This window comes from Oryctolagus cuniculus, chromosome 20 (assembly GCF_051225735.1).
Source record: "Oryctolagus cuniculus isolate XC-2025 breed Fujian yellow rabbit chromosome 20, ASM5122573v1, whole genome shotgun sequence".
In the NCBI taxonomy this organism is placed as follows: domain Eukaryota; kingdom Metazoa; phylum Chordata; class Mammalia; order Lagomorpha; family Leporidae; genus Oryctolagus; species Oryctolagus cuniculus.
Window position 1 is genome coordinate 35,869,749 of NC_142886.1, and position 27,845 is coordinate 35,897,593.

Consider the following 27,845-nt stretch of genomic DNA (forward strand, 5'->3'; position numbering starts at 1 on the left):
CAATGCGATACCAATCAAGATACCAAAGACATTCTTCTCAGATCTAGAAAAAAATGATGCTGAAATTCATATGGAGATGCAGGAGACCTCGAATAGCTAAAGCAATTTTGTACAACAAAAACAAAGCCGGAGGCATCACAATACCAGATTTCAGGACATACTACAGGGCAGTTGTAATCAAAACAGCATGGTACTGGTACAGAAACAGATGGATAGACCAATGGAACAGAATAGAAACACCAGAAATCAATCAAAACATCTACAGCCAACTTATATTTGACCAAGGATCTAAAACCAATTCCTGGAGCAAGGACAGTCTATGCAATAAATGGTGCTGGGAAAACTGGATTTCCACGTGCAGAAGCATGAAGCAAGACCCCTACCTTACACCTTACACAAAAATCCACTCAATGTGGATTTTTTATTTATTTATTTATTTTTTATTTTTTTTTATTTATTTATTTTTTTTTTGACAGGCAGAGTGGACAGTGAGAGAGAGAGAGACAGAGAGAAAGGTCTTCCTTTTTGCCGTTGGTTCACCCTCCAATGGCCGCCGCGGCCGGCACGCTGCGGCCAGCGCACCGCGCTGATCCGATGGCAGGAGCCAGGAGCCAGGTGCTTTTCCTGGTCTCCCATGGGGTGCAGGGCCCAAGCACCTGGGCCATCCTCCACTGCACTCCCTGGCCACAGCAGAGGGCTGGCCTGGAAGAGGGGCAACCGGGACAGAATCCGGCGCCCTGACCGGGACTAGAACCCGGTGTGCCGGCGCCGCTAGGCGGAGGATTAGCCTAGTGAGCCGCGGCGCCGGCCTCACTCAATGTGGATTAAAGACATAAATCTATGACCCGACACCATCAAATTATTAGAGAACACTGCAGAAACCCTGCAAGATATTGGCACCGGCAAAGACTTCCTGGAAAAGACCCTGGAGGCGCAGGCATTCAAAGCCAAAATTAACTATTGGGATTGCATCAAATTGAGAAGTTTATGTACTGCAAAAGAAACAGTCAGGAGAGTGAAGAGGCAACTGACAGAATGGGAAAAAATATTTGCAAACTATGCTACAGATAAAGGATTAATAACCAGATCTACAAAGAGATCAAGAAACTCCACAACAACAAAACAAACAACCCACTTAAGAGATGGGCCAAGGACCTCAATAGACATTTTTCAAAAGAGGAAATCCAAATGGCCAACAGGCACATGAAAAAATGCTCAAGATCACTAGCAATCAGGGAAATGCAAATCAAAACCACAATGAGGTTTCACCTCACCCCAGTTAGATGGCTCACATACAGAAATCTACCAACAACAGATGCTGGAGAGGATGTGGGGAAAAAGGGACACTAACCCACTGTTGGTGGGAATGCAAACTGGTCAAGCCACTATGGAAGTCTGTCTGGAGATTCCTCAGAAACCTGAATATAACCCTACCGTTCAACCCAGCTATCCCACTCCTTGGAATTTATTTCTGAGACTTTAAAAACAGGAAGCTGGAAAACAGTAGTCTTCGTTTGGGAGATCCTGTCATGTCTCTGAGGAAATGAAAGTATACAACATATACAAACTACACTTTTGGATGATTTTTGAGCCATGAGTCTTAGGTTACTACATTGCATATCTATCCATAGGTGGGTATAACTAGCAAACTTGATATGGATGGGGTAATTTTTGCTATATTATAAATTCCATCCTATTATAATATAGAATAGCTAACATAAATGAAGCAGCGGATCCCTGAACATTTTTCAGGAAGTTATTTGCCAAGATACAACTCTAAAATGGGATTTTTAAAAGCATTGATTCTGTGTTTTGATTATCTAAAATGTGTTCTATGCTCTGTGGCTACGAAACTTTGAAGAGTTGCAGTCTTGATATCCTACTCTGGGATTGTTTCAGACAAAGCAGTAACTTTTACAACCAATAATAAATATCACCTTTCAGCAATTTTAATGAGCCTTATAAAGAAATGTGGAGGTTTGCCTGGTGTATGCAGATACTTAGCTATGAGAAAATTAAATTAGAATTAAGTCATATTAACCGCCATTAATTAGAGTATGAATATATTCATATAACTTAAGACAATTAAGTAAGGTTACATGATTAATATGGTTAGTATTAATCTTCAGAACTTTAGCAATGAACATATGATATTTTAGGTATGATAGAATGGAATTATTATTATACCTTGAGTATGATGATCCATTCACAAAGATACTTGGAGTTAAATCTAGATAGACCCAGTATCATTCTAAAATATTCTTGGCAGAAAACTGGCACTTTTTCATTTCCTTTTATTTATTCTTTGGCTTGTGCCATATTTCACTAAAATGAACCATGTCATTAAAATAAACACCTCGAGAATGTGCTGTTAGACCTTTGTACTTGTTTCTTCATGGAAGTGTAAGTAGGAGCATCTTTTTAAGTTGGTAGAAATGAAAAAAAATGGTAACAATTATGAATCCTAGGATTTGTGTTTTGAAACATAGAGAAAGTATACATTTTACTTTCTGGACAATAGATTTTTTTTCTCTTCTGAAGTGTAAACCACTACATACACATATATATCCACATGCATGTGCACACATTCATATATATACACACATATATATGTATGTAGTAAATATACACACATATGTGTAACCCACTATATATTCATACACACACACATAGACTATACATAAAGAACTTTCAACTTTATGCCTCCACATTCTTTTGGGGACAAGTTAAATGAAACCTTATCCACATACATCTGGACATACTCAGGATTTGTCATGTTGGAATCAAGAATTGGGATGGCATCAATCCTACTGTCACTGGATTTTGATCAGTGACCTTCCCTTTACATAAGGACGTTTAGACAGTTTCTGGAAGAGTTCTCAAGATGTAAAGCACATTGACATGACTTCATACACGCAAATCGGAAATGTTTCATTGTGTGGTTGTGATTTCCATGCCAAAAGTTTCCAGATACTGAAGTTATTGACAATATGTTTTCAGAGAATAGGAACTGCTGGAGTGGCAGGGGATGGGGTATCCAGGATGTCTGGATTTGGAATGCTAAAAATCAATGAAAGCTTGAGTTCCAAGCTATTTTTGCTAAGAATTTAAAAGCGACATCTTCTCTCATTGATGATCTGTGATGCCCAAGAGAGAAGTATGCCAAAAAAGGAGAGGTGAGGGATTTCCTTTACTCATAGTAAATAATATCTCCCAAATGTCTTGCAGAAACCCACAATTAGGAGTTGCCAAAACACTTTAACATCACATTCTGGCACAACTTCACTGCCTCTGCATTCAACTGCAGAGTAAGATGAACAGCAGAAAAATGGAGTTGGAGAGAATGACCAAAAAAAAAAAAAATGGAATGAGCTTCCTGAGTCTTTAAGGTGATAGTAGTGATATTATCTGTGAAACTGATAAAATTCCAGTCTTGAATAAAAATAAATTACAGATGAGACCACTCTGAAAAGGAAAGAAATGGAATAGAAAATATGTAACTTTTTAAAGAGAAAAGGCAGATTCTTCACTCATCTTATCTCCTAAGAATGAGATATTACACCATCTGCTCCCCAAACCGTTATTTCATTTTACTCTGGATTTCTTCTTGGTCTCCTCCCTGCGCTTCTCTGAATTTTCAGATAGGCTCTCTTCCTGTGAGTCACATCCTTTCTTTAAATGTTTCCATATTCTCCCCTTCTCTCTGCAGCTTATGTGTGACTCCTTGTTAAGCATTTCAAAATATTACACTTACTTAGTTGAAATACTTTGCCTAGATCTAGCACCTTTTATTTTTAGAACGCAGTGGTGTGCAAACAAATACTATCTTCCTAACTACTGTGTTAAAGCAAATGATTACTTATTTTACAGGTATAAAATTGTGTCACCCTTTTTAAAATGATAGAATGAGTTGCTCACATATTGATTCTATAATGCTTAGTTTAACTCAATGTCTTTTTTAGGGATTTGTTTATTTATATTGAAAGTCAGAGTTACAGGGAGAGGGAGAGACAGAGATCTTCCATCTGCTTGTTCACTCACCATTTGGTCATAATGGCCAGGGCTGGGCCAGGCCAAAGTCAGAATTTTCATCCAGGTCTCCCACATGGGTGGCAGGGACTCAAACACTTGGGCTGTCTTCTGATGCTTTTCCCAGGCCATTAGCAGGAAGGTGGATCAGAAGTGGAACAGCCAGGACATGAACTGGCATCCATATGGGATGCTGGTATTGGAAGCAGCAGTTTTACTCACTACACCACAATCCCAGCCCCTACTTCAATGTCTTTCTAGGGCCATTTAAAGATATCCTCTAAGCTGTGATCAATTATTTTTTTAAAAAAATTTATTTTTTTATTTGAAAGTTGGTGTTACACAGAGAGAGAAAGCGAGGCAGAGAGAGAGAGAGAGAGTCTTCCATCCGCTGATTCACTCCCTAGTTGGCCGCAATGGCTGGAGCTGGGCCTATCCTAAGCCAGGATCCAGGAGCCAGGAGCTTCTTCCAGGTCTCCCATGCAGATGCAGGGGCCCAAGGACCTGGGCCATCTTCCACTGCTTTCCCTATGCCATAGCAGAGAGCTAGATTGGAATTGGAGATTCTGGGACTTGAACCGGCGCCCATATGGGATGTTGGCACTGCAGGTAGTGACTTAACCCACTATGCCACAGCGCTGGCCCCTGAGATCAATTCTTAAAAGAATTGATTGACATTGCCTTCTTCTGTAACATTCTACATAGTATATCAACGAGGGTGCTTTTCGGCTACTCATTGGTAATTATTTGCCACACACTGATTAAGGGAGTAACTTAGCGTCTTCCTTTTTCTTACTTTGAGCCAGTGACCAAACTCTTTCTTGCTTACCTCCTGAACAGCTCTCTATTTCTTGCAAACTGTGACCTGCGGATCAATTCCAGCCATCAGCTTTGGTGAGTAAATGAAGTTTTATTGGACTAAGCCCCACCAATGTGCATAATGTCCATGGCAGAATCCTTATCACTCTCCTATTAAAAACCTTTCATGACTTCCAGGTCCTATTGCTACCTCTGTCTTTTCTGTTTTCTCTTTCTTACAAGTAACTATAGATGAGTTTCTGTGATATTTTATGCCATACTTGAAAAAGCTGCTACCTACAAAAGGCCATACTAGATGCCTCTTACATGTTTCTCCACAAAAGCTTGTTTCCCCTAAATTAGCATTTACTATAATTGTACTGTAATTTCACTAACTTGTCCCAATCCTCTGCAACAGTCTACTTCAGAATTATATTATTATTGTCACACTGACTGGCACCAAATGCTGCAATTGGCCCATATTGGAATCTCAGAAATACTACATGCTGTAAGTCATAAAATGTAGACGCCATTCACATACTAAAAAATAAAAAAGAAAGATCTATCATATTGCCATGAAGTTTAATCTGGAAAATTAAAACAGAAAACCAAGTTGAGAGAAGTAGTTCAAGCCCAATAATGGTAGAGCAAATGTGGTTTTTTGTTGGAACATTAGCTAAATTTATGTAAGTGATGTGATATTATTATGAAGAGATAATGAGGTAATAACTAGACATATTTACTGGTTTATGACATGCAAAGAGCAGGAAACAATTCTGCAGCTATATATCATATGGCTCAGTCTATTACTATAAGCATGCTAACATTATTATGGTTATATTCTCTTGTTATGAATGACTCTAACATACTCACTATAATTATTTAGATATGCATTTTGATGGGTTATTATTAATGATAACTTTTTGGTTTGAGTCTCACTATTTTGAAATATATGAAAGTATCAGTATGAGAGAAATAAAACTTCTATAAGGTAGGGGGAAATATTTGAAATCTATTGATGAATCAGTACAATGTTACCCCTGTAGGCATAGAAAAGAGATGATTTGTTTTCCATAAACACATTTTATTGATTGTGACCCATTGTCAACATATCCTACATCTTGAATTATTTATTCATAGATGGTTATAGGTATTCTGGGATACAGATATATACTTTTTCCACATGAATGAATGCCATCCTATGAGACACATGAGTTTTTCCATATTATTTTTTAAACAAAAGGAAAGATAGCTTACCTATTGTAGGAACTCTAGTATTTGCCTTCTCAGAGCAATCTCTGACCATGGTAGTCATGAGTTTACCTAAAGTGTAATGAATGTTGAGAGGTCAGAGATAAGAAGAGCAGACAAGAAATTCATGTTTATCTTTTTCAGTTTAGTATATCTGGATCTCCAAAAACAAAATGGAAATTTGAATTTAATATACTCTTATTAAACTAAATTAAAAATTAATAATATTAAAACATGCACTTAAGTGTTTTATACAAATTCCACCCACACTGTTCTATAAATGGTCATTTAAACATTATTTCTGTTGAGATCTTTGCTATTATAGAAAATGAAATCAAAGCAAAACTACATTCTAACAGATAGATATACTTTAAAACATTTCCAGGAAGAGAAATATTGTAGAATGTTAGTAAGAAAAACAAAAATATTAAAATATTTACAAATGAGACAATTTTAGAAGCTTTGAAAGTTAAGTGTAATGAAAATATAAGGAGGTTAGCTCATGCAAATGAGTCCTGGTGTACTTCAAATGTCCCTTCAACTACAGTTCCCAAAGTGGCTTGGCTTCTTATTGTGTAAAAGTAACACATTCCTACATTAAACAGTTTGCCAACAGAATTTATAAATCGGTTGGAAATAGCACTTGTTTTCCAAAATCTCACCCAAAACATCCACAGGAAACATTATCAGTGTTCTTTCTAAGTATAACTTTATAGCTTTCTAAAGCAAATAAATGTGGACTATTATGTGTTTCACTTAAATGACTTATGCTGAGAAAGGAAAGCCCCCCTTCTGTTCTTAGTGGTTATGTGACAGGGACAAGCCAGGTCTGAACCGTTTGAATGTGTATCCCCTTACTTCTGCATGGTGGGATTCATGGTCACCCGCTAGGCAGGGTTAACTAATGACTGAAATGAAATCCAGTCATTGAAGGAAATCTCAAAGGCTTCCTGGAGTTCGATTGGAAAGATGTCGCTGAGAGAAGGGCTGTACCTTATGCGTTTGCAGTGTTTACAGAACCTATGACACAATAGAACATGATTAATGAGGCTCTTCAAACTCTGAAGTCCCAGCATAGGACTTTGTACTTGTCATGTCTAAAGATCAACCTTTATCACCCCCATAACATAAGAAATGTAAACCAGAACATAATCATTTCCTAGAGGAATAATCCTGGCTTTCATCCTCAAATAAACTAAGGGGTTAAAGAGGAGACATTATCATTTTTAAATACTACTGACATTTTTGCTTTAAAACTGCTTTATTCTTAAATACTTTCATATTTATCACTTTATTTTATACTAAACTAGCAAAATAATGGAAAGCAAGTTCATCGGAAATTATTATCACCTTCTGACAGTTGAGACATCTGGGCCAGAAAGACAGTAAGGGACTTTCGTAAATACCCAGCTGGTTGGGAACACGTTTAACACCAGAACTTGAGATGATTCTATTTCAAATAGACTGCAACATGCTCTTCTACTTGAACACATCCTATATGGCATTAGTGAAAGAATCTGACTAATTGGCGAATTTTCTCTGTATCTTCACATTTACTTTTTACTCTTTTCCTACATCTTGAGTAATGTGACTAATTTTTAAAAATGTGATTTATATCCCTCATAATTTTTGTGCATGTCAATTCAAGAAATTAATCTCAAAACCTTCAAAATTATCCTTTTCTGTCCATCAAAACTCACACCTCATTAAATGCATTCACTCCCATCTCTCTTCCATCCGGGATACGGTTGTGAATGGGTGATGGATGACTCACTGGTCCACCAGATCCAGTCACAGTTCTGACCTCTTTCATTCTATCAACAGTTTCCCGAGGCCTGAAAAACAAGGTCTTCCTGGCTGTAAAAAAGGCCATTAAAGAGCATACAAACTCAATTTTGCTACTTCTAATGGGCAACTTTTGTTTCAGAAAAATGAACACACAATACCAACCAGGACTCATTTTCAACTGAGAGCCATGATGCCAGTTGTGCCTAAGCTCCTAGCGTGAGGATTATAAATCCAAGCTGTGGACCTTTTCATATTGCTGAAGGTAGATTTAGATTATTCTTCCTGGGCATTTTCATCAGCAGCTCCTAGCAAGGCATGATGACAGTTTATCCAAGTGTGAGAGACATGACATGTTCCTATTCAATTTTCTTCTTTTTTCTTTTCCTCTTGTAGTTAATTTTTAGCAGGTCATCCCACTGATAAAGTGACATGTTTATCCATTCCAGACATTTCAATGGAAATCCTGAAGAAACACATTTAGTGGTTTTGCTTATTTATTTTCTGGTTGCTCATAGCTTGGGTGCTGTCATCATTTGAACAAAGAAAGATCCTTGATCTAAGCTCCTTGATGGACAAGATGTTGTCTTTATTTTTTGTTTTCCCTTTGGCAATTGATACTGTGTCTGACTTTCTTCTTAACCCATCTGTCTTATGCTTTCTTGTTTTGCCAGAGAAAAAGAAAAATTTGACATCCTCACAAAATGATATTTATATTGCCCTAACTAGACAGAGTAAGAAAGAAGATAACTGATTGATAAACATCTGAAGGAATTAAACTGTTCCATGGCTATGTTGAAATAGTTCATAATTCTATTATCAAAGGCAGATTTTTATTAATGAAGAGTTGTGTTCCTTTAAATCTCACTAAACAAATGTATTATGGATTGTAAAAATAGAAGAATCTTGACAGTGGAATCTAGTGAACAGAGAACTTAATACAAAAAAAGTAAATATTTTCTTCGTTGATTTATAAATCTTTTAAAAAGTTACCCATTTTTCAAAAGAAAATAGAGTAGAAAGTATTTGTCATTCTGTAATTCTTTTTTGCTTCTGAGTCTTATAGATCACATAGGTGATTTTAATCAAATTGGAAATCACCTGCTGTCTTAAAAAACTAGTAAGCTACAGGAGGAACTGTTTAGACATGCATGTTACTTTATTATTGCTAATCTTCTCTATGTCTTTTATTTACCACTCTTAAAATAATTCACATCTTATTTATTGCTGATGTGAGAGGACCTAGCAAGGATTTTGCCAAGGTTGGGTATTCGTAAATGTAGATATTTTCCTTGTTGGCTTTTTTAAAAAATAATTTTATTTAGAGATACTTTGAAAATCATATAATTTTCTTTCATGAGTACACAGCTCAGAGATATTCTCTAGTAAATTTAGTAAGTTATGCATCCATCATCTTGAATCACCTTTAGCACATGCTCAACCCAGCATTATGATCCCTCATACATATTTACTGTTCATCTACATGCCCTTCTCCTTTCCCCAGTCCTCCTTCCCCTGACAACTAGTAATTTGCTTTCAGACTTCATAGCTTTGCCTTTTCTGTAAACTTACCTAAATTAAATCAGGCAGTATGAGGTGTCTTGTGGATAGCTTCTTTCAGTAAACATGATGCTGTTGACATTTTCCCTTCTCATGGCATGTATACGCAGTTTACTTTTATTGTCAAATAGTATTCCTTTACATGGATATGCCACACTTTATCCAGTCATTTACCAGTGGATGGATATTCAGGTTGTTTCCAACTTTTGACTATTATGAATGATGCTACAGAGAACATTCCTGTAAAAGTAGCTGTGGGGTCACGGGTTCATTTCTTTTGGGTAGATACCCAGGAATGGAAATCTTGGATCATATGGTAATTTATGTTATACTTTTTGAGAAAATATCATGTCAAATTGTTTTCCAAAGGATTTATACTATTTTTCTTTCCTATCAGTAATGTAAGAAGTTTCTAACTTCTCTACTTTTTTGCCAACATTTGTTATTGTTGTTTTTTTATTGTACCATTCTAGTTGGTACAAAATAGTTTCTCACTGTGGTTTGGCTTTGCATTTCCCTAATGACGTTGAGGTCTCTGGCTTTCATAGGCTCACTTCTATAATTTTTTAAGATATCTAATTAAGGCAGGCAAATGAGGAATACTTTGAAACTATTTTTGTTTTTATCCATAATGACAAGGAAAAAAATTTCCTGGTGACGAGTGAGTAAAATGTTCAGCAGAGCCTGGACCAAACCCTGGAAAGGCTTCTAGAATCCTGGTGTCTATTACTAGCTGTCTCGCTGATTCTGTGACTTGGATATGTAGCTTGAACTTCAATCTTCATTATCTTTTTACGGTGGGAGTGGGATGGAGGACTGTAAGATAAAATAATTCATTTAGGAATGTTTGGGGGCTGCCGCTGTGGCTCACTTGGTTAATCCTCCACCTGTGCCACCAACATCCCATATGGGCACCAGGTTCTAGTCCTGGTTGCTCCTCTTCCAGTCCAGCTCTCTGCTGCGGCCCAGGAAAGCAGTGGAGGATGGAAGTGCTTGGGTCCCTGCACCCATGTGGAAGACCAGGAGGAAGCACCTGGCTCCTGGCTTTGGATCAGTGTAGCTCTGCCCGTAGAGGCCATTTGATGGGTGAACCAACGAACCAATGGAAGGAAAACCTTTCTCTCTGTCTCTCTCTCACTGCTAACTCTCTCTGTCAAATTTAAAAAAAAAAAAAAAAAAGGAATGTTTGAAGGGACAAAGTCTCCACAAATGGAAGCATTTTAATATCAACAGTTTGACCTGCTAATTCTGATCTGTAGCCCGTGTACTTATATATGCTACACTTAAAAATAATCTAATAGGGGCCGGCGCCATGGCTCACTAGGTTAATCCTCCTCTTGCAGCGCCGGCATCCCCTATGGGTGCCGGTTCTAGTCCTGGCTGCTCCTCTTCCAGTCCAGCTCTCTGATGTGGCCTGGGAAAGCAGTGGAGGATGGCCCAAGTGCTTGGGCCCCTGTACCCACGTGGGAGACCAGGAGGAAGCACCTGGCTCCTGACTTTGGATTGGTGCAGCTCCAGCCACTGCGGCCATTTGGGGAGTGAACCAGCAGAAGGAAGACCTTTCTCTCTGTCTCTGTCTCACTGCCTGTAACTCTACCTGTCAAATAAATAAATAAAAATCTTTTAAAAATAATCTAAGAATATACCATTTATAAATCATTAAAGGAAAAAGAAGGGGAAATCGCTTCTTTTTTATATTTCTATACAAACTATGAGAATGCAGCAGAACCCCTTGAAAGAAAAATCAATAAATAACTCAAAAACAACAATTCCTACCTTTCGGTGTTTTGATATTGTGTTTGGGATTAACAAAATATGTCTTCAAAACATGAAGAAAAATGGGAAGGACTTTCAAAACCAATCTCCTAACGATCTCATCAGAGACAAGGCCCCTGAAGCCTTTGTTAACCTGCAAAAGAGACTTGTGACCCACACTAGCTTTTCAGTAGCCGGGAAGGAGCATGGTAAATGATTCTCTAGCCTGTACCTAGTGGAAACACCCAAAGTTAAAACAGAGAAACTATCTCTGAGACACTATCTCCTTAAATTTTTTATTATCAAGTTTCAGTTTTATTTTTCAAAAATGATTTAAGTGGAGAAAAAGTAAACATGAAAACCAAGTTGTTCCAACTGAGTGAGTAAATGAGATGACTAAAGCCAAGAAACTCAAGCACTGAAATAATTAAGAACAAACTTTGTAAAAAAAAAAACAAAATGAAAGAACAACTTGAAAAACTTTACTGTTACTTTTATTATCTAAGAATGGGAAATATATAAAGCAATTCACCAATCAAGTATATAAATCTTTAATATCTACTTATTTGTTTTTATTTGAAAGACAGAAAAAAAAATATACAAAGACAAACAGAGATCATCCATTTGCTAGCTCACTCACAGATGTCTGCAACAGCCAGGGCTGGGCCAGGCCGAAGACAGGAACCTAGGAGTCAAGCCAGGTCTCCCACGTGGGTGGCAGGGATGGACACAGTATTTGAGCCTTCAACACTTCTGCCTGCCAGGGTGTACATTAGCAAGAAGTTATAAACAGAAGTAGGGCCAAGATTTAAATTCAGGCATTCCAGTAGGAAATGGGGGCTTCCCAAGTGGTATTTTAACCAAATGCCTCAAATACTACTCCTATATTTTTAATGATATTTAGAGAAGATAAACTCAGAATTTCTTGAGTTGAGGAAGCTTATTTCTTGAGTGGGTCAAAATACGGTAGCAAGAGGTTATACCTGAAGGAATTGTGCAGAATAACTTTCCTTGAACTAAGCAGTTTTATACCTTTGAAGCTCTGAGAGCGGAACAAGGATAACCAGCAAAGCAAGAAATGGCAACACAATTTAAACTTCACGAAGTAGCTGAATTTATACAGGTTCAAATCTATCTTACATTAAACTGTGCTCTACAAAGCCCAACTATTACTCTTATTTTGAATGTTTAAATACCCCACCTCACTTGATTTCTTTATTTCTACCCTAGAAGATGCTTTTTACTTAAAAATTTATTTCATTTTATTTGAAAGGCAAGGTCAGAAAGACAGCTTCTCCATCTGCTGGTTACCTCCCCAAATACCTGCTCTACCACACTGAAGCCAGGAATCTGAAACTCCATCAAGGACTCCCATATGGGTGGCAGGAACCAAAATACTTGTTGAATTGGAAGCAGAGGAGCCAGAACTCGAACCAGGCGATTTTAACTGAGACTCAGTGTCCTAAGAGGATTCCAAATCCTATACCAAATACTACCCTTGGCTTTACTTCTCTTATCTGAAACTAAGGCTCGGAGTATTTAAATAATTTCTCTGATAAAGTGATGAAAACTTGAAGTTACATCTTTCAAGGCCAAGTTCAGAGTCTTTTGTAATTGCACAAACCTTGAGATGCTCTCATAAAAATTCTTGAAAACTGTTTATGCCCTTGTATAGGATGAGATTTTATTTTTCTGTATCACAAAACAGAAAAAACACATCAATTCTAATTCAGAATTATATATAGTCTCTCTCTCTCTCTCTCACACACACACACACACACACACAGGTAAATGTGTTTTCTCAGATGAAGACATCACCTTCTTATTTGTTAGAACTATAGTTAGATTCTGAAGGCTCAGTAACATTTTCTACAATGGAAGCATCTAGGATTGAATAAGTCCCTGGGTAGATCTTTCATCTCTTTTTATATCCTTTTTAGAAAGGCGTTTCCCTCACTTGTGCCTCCCAGTGCAGTTGGAGAATGTTTGCATCAAGTTTTTGCCAGCTTCCCTTTGGAACAGAAAGCAACTGCTTAACAAATGGCAGGTTTATGTAAGAGGAAATCTCCATGGTTTAACGTGCTTTTGTTTCCTGTCAGTATGTACCTTCTGTTTTTGTTCACGCATAATCATCTTGTAACCTGCACAGAAAAGCAAAGAAACCAAGGCTTTGGGAAATGGATATTCAAGCAATTACTTACACATTGATTTTCCAATTCTCAGTCCAAAGGGCTTTCCATGAGACAGGGGACTCCAGTAGCTGGGGCTGCCGTATGCAGAAGGATAGATATAAAAGTAATGCCAAAAAAGTGTCCTGTAAAATCAGTGCATTGTCTAAAGAGCCTCATCATGATTTAAATGAGACCTTCTCTCTAGAGAAAGGTGTAATATATTTGCATATACCTAAATTGTATTTCCCCATTGAGTGAGTCTCTGCTAGATTGAAAATTTTGACAAGATAGAGACTGAATCTATTCAAGGGACTGCTGCATGTTTTATATTTTCTACTATTGTTTATTGGCCGAACAGAAGAGCCACATCCTGTAGTGTGGGGTTTCAAAGTCAGAGGGGTATACCTTTTAATGTCACAGATTCCTGTGAATCAAGTCACACTCATAAAAAAAAGGATATTATAGATTAGGAATACTTCAGGCTTGTGATAGAAAAGCAAAGCCACCTCTCCACAGTTGTGCTAGCCAGGGCTTTCCTTACAGTAATCTTCATCTTAGAGGATACCATGCTTTTTATTAGAAGCAGCTTATTCTTCAAGTCAAATAAGCATGTTTTGAGCATCTTCCAGATAAAAACCACTGTATTGTACACCAGGAGAATGGAAAAGTGAAACCATTTTGAGATACTAGGATCTAACAGAGAGACAAACATGAAGATAACTAATAATCATTTTAACAGAGACCGAAATGAGCACATGACCAGAAAAATGTGACCGAGAGAATGAAATAAGAAGTATTCAATGTCATCATTCCATCAGGAAATTCGAGTTCCAAACCAACCAGAGGTGTGACAATGGGATTGGAAAAGAAGGAGGGGAGGGGAGCATTTCAAAAAGAATCAGCAGGATCTGGAGAAGGGCCAGGTTTGGGAATTATTAAAGCACGGCATAGTTAAAAGAGGCTTGAAAACCAGAGGAGATGGGGCCGGTACTATGGCATAGCCAGTAAAGCCGGTTCTAGTCCTTGGGCCCTTGCACCCATGTGGGAGACCAGGAAGAAGCTCCTGGCTCCTGGCAGCAGGTTGCCCCAGCTCTGGCCATTGCCGGCATCTGGGAAGTGAACCAGTGGATGCAAGATCTTCTCTCTGCTTTTGCCTCTCTGTAACTCTTCCTTTCAAATAAATAAATTTAAAAAAATAAAAAACAAAGAAAAAAAAAAAAACCAGAGGAGATTGTTGAGTATTTTCCTAAGGAAACACTGGAGAATTTTCTGAAAGCCGATACAGGAGGAATTTCCTGGGAGATTATTCTTGGCTGAATTTAATATTTGGGATGTTTACAAGTCACACTAAATGCTTATTTTACTAACTTCAAAAATCTAAATTCTTGAGAGTGGGCTGCACTTTGTGACTCACTTCCAAAGCACGAAGCATGGTGAGGGCCAATAAGTTTATGGTACAGAAACATGGTACATACTATGTTGGAGAACGTTGTCATCAATGACATCACCTGAGAGAATGTGATAGTAAGATGCTCCCCCTCTGCTATTTTTTCCCAAGACCCATAAACATGAAAGAACAGACAAACCCAAACTCAGAAATATACTACAAAATACCTGGCAATTATTTCTTGGAGTTCTTGGGGTCATGAAAAATAAAATAAAATAAAATCAGGAAACACTGAAGAACTGTCAGCCCAGGAGACACAGTGACTAAATACCATGTGGTGTCCTACATGGGACGCTGGAATAGGAAAAGGACATTCATGGGAAAACTGATGAAATATGAAAAAAATCTACAGTTTAGTGACTTGCAATGTATAAATTTTGCTTTCTCAGTTTGAGAAATATTCCAAGATAATGTAAGATGCTAACATTATGTGAAACTGACAATATCTAGATGAATATATATTACTTACATTTTGAAGACTGGGACTGTGCTGTTATCATTAACAATAACAACATGTCAAATTTTAAAGCACTTCCACATATGCTGACTCATGATGGAACAATATTTTTAGGGTAGTAGAGTAGCGAATTTTTTATGTCCACTTTATAAATGAAGAAGCAATATCAGAGTTGAACTTACTCAGCATCGGAATTGTTACAGCCTTGATAAGAAGCTATGGTGTTATTATCCAGATACTGTTTTGGTTTTATTTTCACCATGTATTAGAAAGACAAGGGAAAGTGTGTGTGTGTGTGTGTGTGTGTGTGTGCATGTAAGCTGATGAGGAATTATATAACAAAATTGTGTGTATGGGGAGGTGCAAAGACTTTGAGATTGCAATCAAATTTTCATGAAGGGACCTGGGGCTTTGTGGCATAGCAGGTAAAGCCACCACCTGTGACATCCCATATGGGCACCAGTTCATGTCTGGCTGCTTCACTTCTGGTCCAGCTTCCTACTCAAGCCTAGGAAAAGCAGAAGAAGATGGCCCAAGTACTTGGGCCCCTGCTACCCACATGGGAGACCTGGAAGAATCTCCTGGCTCCTAAATTTAGGCCTGATCCAGCCCAACAGTTGTGGTTATTTGGAAGATCAATCTCTCTCTCTCTCTCTCTCTCTCTCTCTCTTTCTCTCTTTGTCTGTCTCTGCCTCTCTCTCTGACTTTGAAGTAAATAAATAAATCTTTTTTAAAAATTTCAATTGAAATGAAAACTCCATTTTAAGGAGTGAAGTTCTAGGAATAACTAATGAACTGACCTCTTTTTTTAAAAATATTTATTTGTTTGTTTGAAAGGCAGAGACACACAGAGAGAAGATACAGGGTCGGGGTGGGGGGGTGAGGTAGAGATCTTCCATTCACTGGTTCAGTCCCCAAATGGCCACAACCTCCAGGGCTGGGCCAGTCTGAAACCATTAGACAGGGACTTCTTGAGGATCTCCCATGTGGGTGCAGGGGCACAAGGACCTGGACAGTCTTCCACTGCTTTCCCAGGCAGGGAGCTAGATGGGAAATGGAGTAGCTGGGACTCATATCAGTGTCCATCTAGGGTGCCAGCACTGCAGGCAGAGGCTTAACCTTCTACGCCACAGCGCCTGCCCCGACCTTCTGCTTTCTGAAGTTCAAAAATTTGCCTTTTGTTTCTTTCTTGCCCATCTCTCCCTCCTTATGTCAAAGTGTAATTTCTCAATAAAGTAACATATTTTTAACAGTTTTGAGAGTGTACAAAATGATTAAATTTTGGAGCCCTTGAACTACACATTTCCTATTCTTTTGCCTTCTCTGGCCCTATTGTCAGTTTCTAAAGCTGACTCATAGGTCCTGTGGATAAGAATTTTGTTGCGATGATTCTGTTCATACATACGATGTGGTATTTTCCTTGTCTTGATTACAACCACAGCACCAATAGTCTTCCATAGGGAGCACATCGTAATATTGTTTTCTTATAATGTAAAGAAAGCAGCAATTTAAAATACAACTCTGCAAACAACTTCACTCGCCTTTTTGGTCTAAATATTTTCCAGCAACATAAATCAGAAAGTAAAACCTATACAGGGCTCTATTTTTGCTTTAAGCAAAAATGTCTTCTCAAAGAGGAAACCGCTACTGTGTTATCCCAAATCAAGATTCAGAAGGAAGGACCTCTTGGATAATTATATACATTTACATAGAAAAATGGATGTTTAAAAGCAGGTAGATGAGTATTTTTCCAAAATGTGGTGTTCCTTGTCGAATCGGCTGCCTGAGAAGCTATTCCTATGCTCTGCTGCCACCTTGGTAAAACAGAAGGATTTACAACAGAATTCTTCCCCCGGGTGGCTGGAGGCAGCCTCCCCACTGCCTCTGTGCACCGGCAAGCTTAGGAGAGGCATCTGACAGGCTCTAACCCCATTGGCCGGGGATACGTTGTACAGATAAGAACATCCATCCGGTGGGGAAGCATGCTTTCTCTTTTCAAAATAACTCGGTTTCAGCGAGATTCACTTGTTCCTGTAGAAAAGCTTTTCAAAGGCTCAGTAATTATTTCTTTAGTCCGGAAGGGAGACCAAGGAAGCCGTCCCTGTGAGGATGTGAGTTTGCCCTGGCTCTTATGTGTGCGTCGGTGACAGCAGAAGTGCTCTGCCCACGGGTTTTTCTTGCCTAAATTTCCGTTCCGCGTCCACGAGATGACTCGCTCCCGACCCCAGTTAACTTCTTGGGAGTTCCAGAGCACGGGTTTGCAAAACACCATGGCTCTGGGCGCCCAAGGCGGAGGTGTACTCTGTGTGAAGCCTCTGTCCCAGAGTTAGGGAAACAATCTCTGGTTTAAATCTAGGCGCTAAATCTGACCTACTGCTTTCAGTGTTGGGACTTTTTCTTTCCTTTTCTTTCTGCGTCCTCGTTCTGTTTCGTTTCCCCTTGGTTATTCCCTTCTAAGCCTCCTGTCTCTCCCTTTCATCCCATTCACAAGTCAGACTGACTCATCTCCCCGCCGCAATCTTCCAAATTTGTCAGATATTTCAATATGTGTTATCTGGCTTACTCTGGCACTGAATGCATGGGTGGGATGCAGCTTTCCTGGAGGGCTCCCTTACATTTGGCATGGACAGTTGAGTGCCGTCCCCAATTCGCGCCACATAGGGTTACGAGCCAGAGCTAGAAGGAGCGAAGAGTTCCAAACCTTCAAAGCGCATCTAGAAAAAAAAAAAAAAAAAAGGAAAGAAATATTAAGGAGGGGGAGCGGAAGAGCAATAAACGAATAAAGACCCAACTTCGCTGGCAACTTCAATAAATCCGGTAACTGGAGGCAAAAAATAGATTCCGAGGGCTGGGTCTGGTCCGGATGAAACGCTCAGGCTCCTTCCCATCCCGGAGTCTGGAGCTGGAAACCCGCCGCTGGCGTCTTGCCACGCGAGTGCCCCTAGACAACCACACAACCGCTGGAAACGCACGTGAACAAAGCGCTCGCTCCGGGAGCGGCCGCCTGTGGTTTGCTATTCCAACGCTGCTCCTCCAGGGAGTGCGGGGCGCACACAGGGTTAAGTTAGTTCCCTCCTTGGTAGGAGGGAGAGGAGGGGGATGGGGCAAAAGCAGCCTGGAGTTCGCAGGCTCTGGTACCTCGCAGTTAGTCCTACGTTCCAAACCTGCCGCCTTCACTTGCGAGTCTGAACCCCTCTACCGTCACCGCCGAGGAGCCAGCGCTCGGAGATAACCTCAGTTCCCGCACTCTGCGCCAAGGCGCTGCGCTGCTCCCGCCCCGGGGTGCGCTTCTGGGGCCCCGGCTGTCCAGCGGCGGAGAGCCAGCACCTCCGCGTCCACCGGAACCCCGGGACCAGGGCGGCAGTTCCAACGATGGGCAGGAGGGACCTTGGCGGCGACCCCTAAAACAATACCATGCCCCGGGAGCCCCGCTGCTACCGCGCCGGCTTCTTCCCTTTCCACCTCCCCGACCCTGTCGGATTCGGATGAGCCCATTGCGAGGAGACGTGGCCGCCAGGTAAAGGGGCTGCGGTGCCAGGTGAAGTTTCCAGCAACCGCCGGAGCTGTGGCTACGCAGGAACCACGCTGTCGCTTTGGGAGAAACCGCTTCTTATTTATTTATTTATAACCAGCGGGGCGGGGGGGCGGGAGGTGGGGAGCTGGTCATCCAGGTGGCTTGTCCTAGTCTTTTCTCTTTCCCTGGGAAAGAAAATATTCTGCTGAGCTCTCCTCCGACTTCGGGGGACATCCATCTATCTGCGGGTCGAACCCAGCTCCTCCGAGGAGTTTTATAACTGAGTTCTGGGTCCAGAAACAAATGAGCTTGCCCGCTATAAGCGCGGATCCTAAACTGGTGTTGCTAGAGCCCCTTACGCGTGCAGGAGTCCAGCCTCTCACGTGCCAAGACTGAATCTCCTAACTTCCACGAGTAACAACCCTTCCAGCTCCCACCATCTGCTGTTAATGCCACCGGGGTTATTAGCAAGTATCTGAAGCCGCGGCCACGCACCCCTCCCCCGCTGCCCGCAATCCGGGATTGATTAGCGGCCAGGACGATGCGGGCTGTGTTAATTCCTTTCCCTTCGCGTTCAGCGGGGTGGGGGTGGGAGGAGGAGTTGCTCTTTCCAAAAGCAAGTCCCACTAGAGTCCCGCGGGTCGCTGAGCCGGGGCCACCTCCCCTCCCTGGCTCCCAACCGGGGTGGCCGAGGCGCCCAGAACACAGGAGGCTGAGCTAGAGCTACTTTTCCTGCGCCGCGTGCGTGGGACATAAAGGGGGGGGGGCATGTAACGCTCCCACGCGCCGGATACACAGGCGAGGAGGAGGTGAGGGTGGCTGGGTAGGGCCTAGCCAGCTGCCACCGCGGCCCTGTAGGGTCTCGGGGGCCTCCTGGAAAGATCCCTCCGCCGAGCTGACCAGTCCAGGGCTCGCCCCTGCGCCTTCAGCGCCGGCGCGGTCACTTCTCGTAATCAGGCCCAGGATCACGGTGGCCGGGTTGAAGTCGGGGCACTACCCAGGGCAAGGAAGCCCTTGGGGAAAAGGTGACAGGAACCGGCTGAACCCATGGAGGAAGCCCGGGAAACTCCCGGAGCGTGCGGGACTCCCTTTGAGCGGCTGCGGCTGCGGGTGGCGGCTAAGGCCACCGCTTCTGTCGTCGTGGACCCCGTGCTTTGGGCACCTCCCAGCAAGATGGCACTCACGGTTCCCCTCCGATTAGCGTCCCCAGCCGCGCCCCCGTGCTCCCCGGGAGAGTTAGTTGGTAGTCTCGCATTTGAGTTTGGAGAGAAGACGGTCTGTGCATGCGTAAGTCAACGCGTTTTCCTCGCCGCCATCGTTTAATGGAGCAGGAACAGCGCGCGGCGACCCGGGGGCTCTGTGAGCGCGTGTGAGCGCCGGTGTCAGCGTGCGCCTTGGCGCGGGTGTGCGTCTGGGTGGACCCTTGCGTGGCCAGGGAGGCAAATCGGGCGTTTCTCCAAATCGTCCTAACAGGACTTTAGGCGCTTGGATTTGCGAAGGTAATAGACACAACAGGGATGCGGAGGAAATACAAACAGTCGGGGAAGTGGTGCCAACTGACTCAAGCTTTGAACTGAAGACTGGGAGTGCGGGCGCGCCTGCCTTGGGCGCGTCAGGAAATCATCCCTAGTCTGTCTCGGGCCCCGCCCCACTCTCCTAACCCCGAGAACTGAGCGGTGTTAGGTCCTGGGCTGGTTTAAAACTCGCCGTTTGCTTCTCGCGTGGCCGTACCGAGAGCGCGACTCGGAGCAGCCGAGCGCTTGGCGCGGGCTCGCTCTCCCTCTTCTGTTCGGATCCAGTCTCTCTCTCCGGACTTGTTAAAACATGACAGCAACTTACCCGAGGCAGGAGCAGCAGCAAAGAAATAAGGCGAAAACCAGCGCGCGCGCGCGCACGCACGCAAACACCTTCCCCCCATCCCCCCACCTGATTTTCCTACATTACTCTTGAACCTTTGAGAAGGGATTGCAAGGAGAAACGTGGCCTGTGTATCAATGAGGCTTCTTGAGCTGTCAAGCTTGTCTCCCCAGTCTTGGAGACTGGGTCTTCAGTTGTCCGCTGCCATCCTTGGGGACAGGGAAATGGTCCTCCTAGCAGTAGCCAAGGGTGAAGAGAGCAAGACGAGTTGACATCATCACGTTAAATTCGGGATTATTTCCTCCAGTTAAAGTTATTTAAGGAGGTCCGGGATGAGGGACCCAGCGATGGGGTGGGGCACATAGCCACGGTTGCCTGTATTTGAAATATCGCCATTTTGGTTGAGAGGCTTCTATCAATCCTTACCCTCTAATCTCTCGTTTCGATCATTTCTCAGTGTTTAGGTAATCTCCTGCCGGGAAGTACAGTATTAGGCATGTACGGGCGAAATCGTCTTTCACGGCTCCATTGGTGGTGTTTTCCTTAGGAGCTGGGGGTAGGAAGTGCAGGACTGAGCGGGAGAGCGAGAGAGCGAGAGAGAGAGAGGGAGGGAGAGAGAGGGAGAGAGAGGCGTGCAGGGTCAAGGTGGCTTCCGCAGGGGTGGCCCCGGAGCTCTGCGACTCTCTTCAGGCAGGACAGGGTTAAAAGCCGAGACCGACTTTGCCTCTTAGAAAGCTTTGGGTTGCAGCCGCTCCTCCCAAGCATTCTTGAAACCCGAAAAGTGGGAGGGACTTGCGGGAGGGAGGGAGAGAAAGAGGGCTCGCGGAGGGGAGAGCGCCAGAGCGCGGGGGACGGAGGGAGAGGAGGAGCGCGGGAGCGGCGGAGGCCATCCCGCGAATTCATTACAGTAAACATCTCCCGGGGGGTGTCAGGAGGGGTGGGGCGGGGGCCGCAGCGCCTACATTAGCCGGACCGCGTCGGATCCAGACAGCAGTGTGGTCGGAGCCGCCTCCCGCCCCGCGCCGGGCGGGCGCAGCACTTGGAGCGAGCCCCGCGCCCGCCCCCGCGCAGTCCGGCGCTGCGCCGCGGTTCGCACACACGCGTCGGAGGTCCTCCGTCCGCGAGAAGCCCCGGCGCCGCGGGCCCCTGGCTGGCCCCGCTCGCCCTCCTCGTTCCGGGGTCCGTTGGCTTGTCGGAGGCGGAGAGGGGGAGGCGGAGGAGGAGAGGAGGCGGGAGCCGCGGCTGCCGGATCCGAGAGAAAGTGGCATGCCCGAGCCCTGGAGGCGGAGGTGGCGGAGGACGGGGGAAGACGATGCCGCGGCTCCGTAGGGGACGTAGGCGAGAGCGAGCGAGGCGAGCGGGGCGCCCGGGCGCCAGCAGACTGCGGGGAGGCGCGCGCCGCTCCGAGGCTCCGGCCTCCGCTCCCCTGCGCCCCGACGCTGCGGGCGACAGGGCTCGGCTCCAGCAGCAGCCGCCGCCGTCGTCGCCGCCGCCGCCGCCACCCGGACAACCCGGCAAAAGTTTGGATCTGGGGGAGGGAGCGGCGCTGAGCGGGATTACCACCACCAGGGCTGGAAAGAGACCTCGGGAACCTTCACAGGTAACGCGCACCCACCCCCACCCCTACCCCCACCTCCCTCCGTCCAACCTCTCCCCTCCACTGCGCTCCTGCTCGCTCTCTGCTCCTTTCTTGGCGCTCGTCAGGTCTGACCCAAAAGGAAGAGGCAGGCGAAGTTCAAGATCCCGGGGATGGGCACCGAGCGCTCGCAGAGCCACAGCTACGTTAAAAGAGCCCGCGGTGCGCCTCTGCCCGAGGTGGGCAGCCGTGCGGGCCGGCGAATCCCTCCAGGAGCGGGTGAGAACCCTTAGCCCCAGGTGGTGCCTCGTCCCGCAGCTCTTCCAAAATCTGGAATTGGGAATTCAAGGCCCTTTAGTGTTATTCGTCCAGGGAGTTGATTGATGGGCTTCTCTCAGCCCCCCACCCCCAACTCTCTCCTTCTCTCGCCGCTGTTTAGCATCTTGAAAAATTTGATTCGAACCCATACTCATTCCCATACTGCGACACGGGACCCAGGACTGCAAATTTGGGGGTGGAGAGTTGGGGGTTGAACATTGCAAGCTAAGGGAAAAATAACCTTCTCCCCTTTGGGCATCCCTAGAGTCCTTCCTCCGTTCGCATTCCGGCGTCAGAAATACGAACTTTTTAATTGAGAGGGGAGATGAGTCGTGCTAGTCGTGGGTGATGCGAATTCGCAGTTACTGTGTGTGTGTGTGTGTGTGTGTGTGTGTGTGTGTGTCGGAGGAAGGGGGTGCGTGGCGCTGCAGAGAGGCCGGCTTTCCTCGGTGGCCCTGATGCACCCTGGTGCCGGGGGCAGTGAGAGGCCCCGGGTGCGCGCCCAGGCGGGGGTCCACAGAGAGGGACAGTCCGCTTCTCTCCAACAGCAGCCTTATCTAAGCTGAGAAAATCTGCTGCTCACTCCCAAGGCAGAAAGATTACAGCCCCCAAACCCCAGCACCTCCTTCCCCACCCCCACCCCCGCGTGGAGTTTTGCCGCTGCTATCATCTTTATGATGATGGTCATTATTTATTCACCTGGAAACTCATCGCGCCCTCTCTTATGAATGGAAAACAGACCCCGAGAGCTTTTGATTAATTTTAATGGAGGGAATCTCTTGTAGAGCTTACAGTAAGCTAATCAAGGAAGTGCAAGGCACAAATCCGTGTAAATGCTCGCGCAGGAGTGCAAGGTGCTGATTAGATTTCTTTACATGCTGCATTTGCTATGCAAAGCCTCTTCTAAATGGGAGCTATTGCTTCCTACTCAGCTGGGAGGCTCTTTAATCACACAGGGTTTCAGGGAGCTTTGGAGCATGTCCACTCGCTCACAGGCTTATTGCTGAATTTATTATGTCTAACTTCCCCCAGCCAAAAGCTAATATGAAGCTACCCTGCGTATCGGGGCGATATTGTGTGTGGATTTAACTGGTATGACCTTATTCAATCTCCAATGAAAGGATCCCCAAAACATTTTTGAGGTAAAGAGAATGCAGGTTGGCATTTGTCCAAGGATATATTTGGTTGTTGCAGTGTGAAAGTGAAATTTTAGGTCGGTATCTGAAGTCTTCAGACTCCCATTATTAGTACATTTTTTAAATCACTAAGCAACCAACATGCACCAAATACATATGATCGACAAGCCACCATATTAGAAGAGAATCAATCTCTGGATATTACGTGTGCCCTGAAAAGGTGCATTTTATCCCTAGGACGTGATTCCTTCTGAAAAGACAACTTTTCTTCCTTCCTCCCTCAAAAGCCTGAAACAGGATAGAGTTAAACTGTTTATGGCTATTAATAATCACAAAAGGCAGTGCAACATCATGCTGTCATGTGTGCTTGCAAATATCTGTGACTGAGGAGGTCCTGAGATGAAATTTCAAGCATTACTCCATGTCTCTGCCAGGAGGTTACGAAAATTGTAAAAAGAATTGGAGTAGCTGTACTGTAGGAGAACCTATTAGAAACCTAGCATGGAAGGAATGCTTTTTCTTTTTAAAGCCCATGTCCTAACACTTCAGTAGTTTGCTTGCAGTTTTAGAAATTCCAGAAGATGCTGTTAACAGAAGAAAAGTAGATTCACAAATGACACCATGCTGGGCTACCCTGGAGTACCCAGGACAGCCATGGGTTTTCCCGCATGCTGGGTTTCAGGTGATGTGATCTTAACAGAGTTTAACTTTGACTGGCTGGATCTAATTTGAACCTTCTCTGATGCCCGTTACATTTATCTTCGGGCCTGCTGGAGAGTTTGATTTAGGATTTAGATGTGTCTCCCTAAAGCAACTTTATATTTTCCCAGTTTGAAGCTGTGGTTTCCAGGAAGGCTCAAGTATGCACGAGTGCAGAGTGCAGAAGCCTTACTCTGCAGGGACTCAGGGTGAACATCTGATCTAGGGAGACTCTTCAGCCTTGCACTTTGGAAGAGAGAATTGCTGCTTCTGCCATCAGCAGTGTCTAAAGTTAAAAACCAGCAAGGATGTTGGGCCTATTTTGGTTTTACTCTATTTATATGATTCATAAAAGGCCAAGGTGATGGGGAATATTTCTAATCAGGGCAGACCTTTTTAGATAGTCATCTTTTGGCACCTTTAATTTCAATTCAAGTTCATTTTTCACTAGATTACTTTAATAACTTTGTGGTTTCTGCCACAGTGATTCAAATTCAGTCCATTAGTGACCTCTATCTGTGAGAAGTGAATACTCATTGTTTTTCTTCTCATCAGAGAATGCAGACTATGTGGTGGGGAAAAGCCCCACCAACCCTGTAGTTCTTTCTGAATATTTTCATTTTTATAATATGATTTTTCTAATACTGAGTTCAGTATAGATAATGATATTTGATGACACTAATAAAAATGTTATGGGCTAAGAGACTACTAAATGGTTATTCTATATAGTACTGACATATGATCAACATAAATAAAATGCCAGGGTTGTTCACTGCCAATAAAAGGATTGTACAGTTGGGTAGACTGTTTTTTGGAACTCACAATGCTGCTGAATAAAAGGGAAATTATATGCCCCTGAGTGCTTACATAACAAGGGAAACCTGAGACTAGCTCAGAACATATCCGTGGTAAGTAGACTTTATCATAGTAGTGTGCATATGTCTTTAAATTGAGCGGTGCTTCTCCTGTGAACCTACAGTGCAGATCAAGGACGAGGTGGAGTGTGAGAAGGATATTTATAAACAGATGGTCCTTTTAAGGAGACTTTAAAAATCTGATTCTAACCCAGTTTTGTCCTCTGTGTTCAAATAGAAAAATTTAATTTTAGTTGATTATTCTAAAGGCTAATTGAAGACAAAGTTTACTGAATTTCTTAGGTGGGTGGATGCCATTATTTGACATTTACCAGATTTTATTTCTTTGCCCTTGTGCAGGTTTCCCTCAAAATACATTTTAAAAACCAATTATTACTATTACTACTAAAGATAAACAACATAGTACCCTAGGCAACTCTCTTACATTTCCCACCCTACAAATTTCTTTGCTTTCTGTGAAATTATGTTTTTCTTCCCAAACTATATGTTCGGGAGAACTATCAGTATCTTTTTACTCCTTTCAGTAATAAGTGACCTCCCATTAAGAATCTGTTGATGATAAAACACACACACACACACCCTAACAGCCATGTTAAAACAGAGATTCTTTTCAAGGTTTTAAGTATGTTCCTTTTTTAAGGGCTATGACACAAATATTGTAATAAAAATATCCTGTGTTCTGATGAATACAGAGACTTATTTCAGTCCCATGAAACAGTAAATCAGTGGTATTTTGAGTACATGGTCAAAATCTGTTAGAACTTTCAGGTTTTTTTTTTTTTCTTGGCGAGTTTCACATCTACTGGTCTTTTTGGTTTTCTTTGATTCCTTCTACTGTGGCTCTTTGAAGTGATTCAAAATTAAACAGTAGCTACATTTTCAGGGAAATTCATCACGTTATGTTCAGGATTCCAGAAGAGTTAATGATGCAGAAAAAGTCCTGTAAAACATCTTTCTAAAAGAAGTCCTTCTCTTGCAGGCTTCCCACTTACTGGCCTCCTGTACCATTTGCAGTGAATTGGAACTCCGTTATTTATTTATTTTTTAAATACCAACTCTAACTTAATTTAATGTGGGATGTGTTCCTGCAAAAGTGAGCAGCGCCTTGTGTCCTGAGTCGCCTGAACAAAGCAGTGTCCTTGTTACTGATCTGTCATAAGGGAAGGTCAAAGAAAATATCCTTGTACAATTTGGGAAGTCAAAAGGCCACATTCATGATTCTGAAACACTGGTCATTTATTTTGGTAATACTTAGTGAGGATGCACTTTTTGGGCAGTTTAGTGGTTAAAAAATTATTCTGGAATAATTCACAAAATAAATCGCTGGTGCTAGTAACTATTATGTGCTCATTAGAACTGGATGATTTTTTATTTTCTTCTCAAGGTGCTTTTAAGGGATTATATGAGGAATTTGGGGAAAGGTCTTCTCAGTTCACAGATCTTATTGTTATATTTTAGTTCTCTTTATTAGAAGTTTCAAAACTTAGATAAGTGAACCTCCCCCTCTGAACCTTTGAAGAACATGAAAGTGTTTAGTCCCAAATCCATTGAAAAATTTCAGGACTCAGAATTCCTAGATGCTGTTAGGCCTCAGAAAGCTGAATCGGCTGCCATCAGGAAGTGAAAGAACAGTGCCTCCCTAAACCAGTTCATGAGGATACTGTCTGTTAAAGTCAACAGAGGTCATTTGACTGAATGGAAAACATTAGACACATATCAGTCCTGAAATAGGTTCACATGCCGGTGTCACTCTTAGCCCCAGCTGCCTTTGGGTGTCATTTCCATAAGAATCCAGTGTCAGAACAGCCTTGGTCAGAGTTTCTTTTCCCACATTGCTCTTGAACTTAGTTTTGATACATAGGAGAAGGAAAGGATGTGTGGAATTGGACTGCTCATCACACATGGTAGATAAAGAGGAGGCGAGAGGTTAGGGGAACAGTTAAGGTAAGTACTGTCCATGAAACTTCTGAGGGAGCTCTTTTTTAAATCTAATATTCATTTGAAGTCAGAGTTACAGAGAGACACAGATCTTCCATCAGCTGGTTCAATCCCAAGATGCCACAGTAGCCAGCGCTGAGCCAGACCAGAGCCTGGAGCTTCATCTGTGTCTCACATGGGTGGCAGGGGCCCAATCATTTTTGTATTTTACTACTGCTTTTCTGAGACCATTAGCAGGCAGCTGGATCAGAAGTGGAGCATCTGGGACATGAACTAGCGCCCATTTGGGATGCCAGCATCTCAGGCAGTGGCTTTACCCGCTATGCCACAATGCTGCCCCCGCCCCCTGGGAGCTCTTTTAAAATTTGATTTACAACTACATTCGTATGACTGCTTGTTCCCTTGACCCCTAAATTTTCCAGTTCTCACAAACAGGATTTCACTTATTCTTCACAACTCCCTTTGTGCCTTGTTCAAGAAAAGTCCTACCTACCTAGCTTCTGACTGAGTAACTAGAATGAGAAAGAAGGTAATGGTTCTTAACACTGTGCAGAGTTAATGATGGACATTTATTTTACACTTTATTACACAGGTGTAGAATTCTCCAAGTGCAGTGTGGAAGTTTCATTCTTTACGAACTCACTCAAAATGATGAAGGTAGATATTTTATTAAAACAGT

General features: G+C 43.0%; 2 protein-coding genes across 5 annotated transcripts in view; one reads left to right on the forward strand and one right to left on the reverse strand.

Moving 5' to 3' along the window:
- Nucleotides 1–1,926: 1,926 nt before the first annotated feature.
- Nucleotides 1,927–21,892, reverse strand: LOC149120137 (uncharacterized). The gene is made up of 8 exons (XM_089322524.1): nucleotides 21,531–21,892; nucleotides 19,952–20,242; nucleotides 17,869–17,967; nucleotides 13,380–13,444; nucleotides 7,779–7,935; nucleotides 6,937–7,098; nucleotides 6,085–6,150; nucleotides 1,927–3,465 (listed from the first exon to the last, which is right to left on the reverse strand). The coding sequence occupies exons 1-6, from the start codon at nucleotides 21,890–21,892 to the stop codon at nucleotides 6,966–6,968; spliced, it is 1,107 nt and encodes a 368-aa protein (XP_089178650.1). The 3' UTR covers nucleotides 1,927–3,465; nucleotides 6,085–6,150; nucleotides 6,937–6,965.
- FLRT2 (fibronectin leucine rich transmembrane protein 2) overlaps nucleotides 18,256–27,845 on the forward strand; it is a 104,453-nt gene continuing 94,863 nt past the window's right edge. Inside the window, exons 1-2 of one of the 4 annotated variants that reach the window (XM_070065668.2) lie at nucleotides 22,172–22,224; nucleotides 22,329–22,479. The gene's annotated coding sequence lies outside the window, so the exon portion shown is untranslated. Of the gene's footprint in view, nucleotides 18,771–22,078; nucleotides 22,225–22,328; nucleotides 22,480–27,845 lie in introns of those variants that run through there. The other 3 variants (XM_008271953.5, XM_008271954.5, XM_051825962.3) reach the window with 3 other exon arrangements.

Bases quoted from the DNA above. Each gene is read 5' to 3' on its own strand.
- LOC149120137 (XM_089322524.1), bottom strand. From the start codon at position 21,892: ATGCCACTTTCTCTCGGATCCGGCAGCCGCGGCTCCCGCCTCCTCTCC. The intron at 17,968-19,951 runs GTGAGTGCCATC...TTTTTTTTCTAG, and splicing joins ACGCTAATCGGAGGGGAACC to ATGCGCTTTGAAGGTTTGGA. The intron at 7,099-7,778 runs GTGAGTTTTGAT...ATTGTGTCATAG, and splicing joins GTGAATGCATTTAATGAGGT to GTTCTGTAAACACTGCAAAC.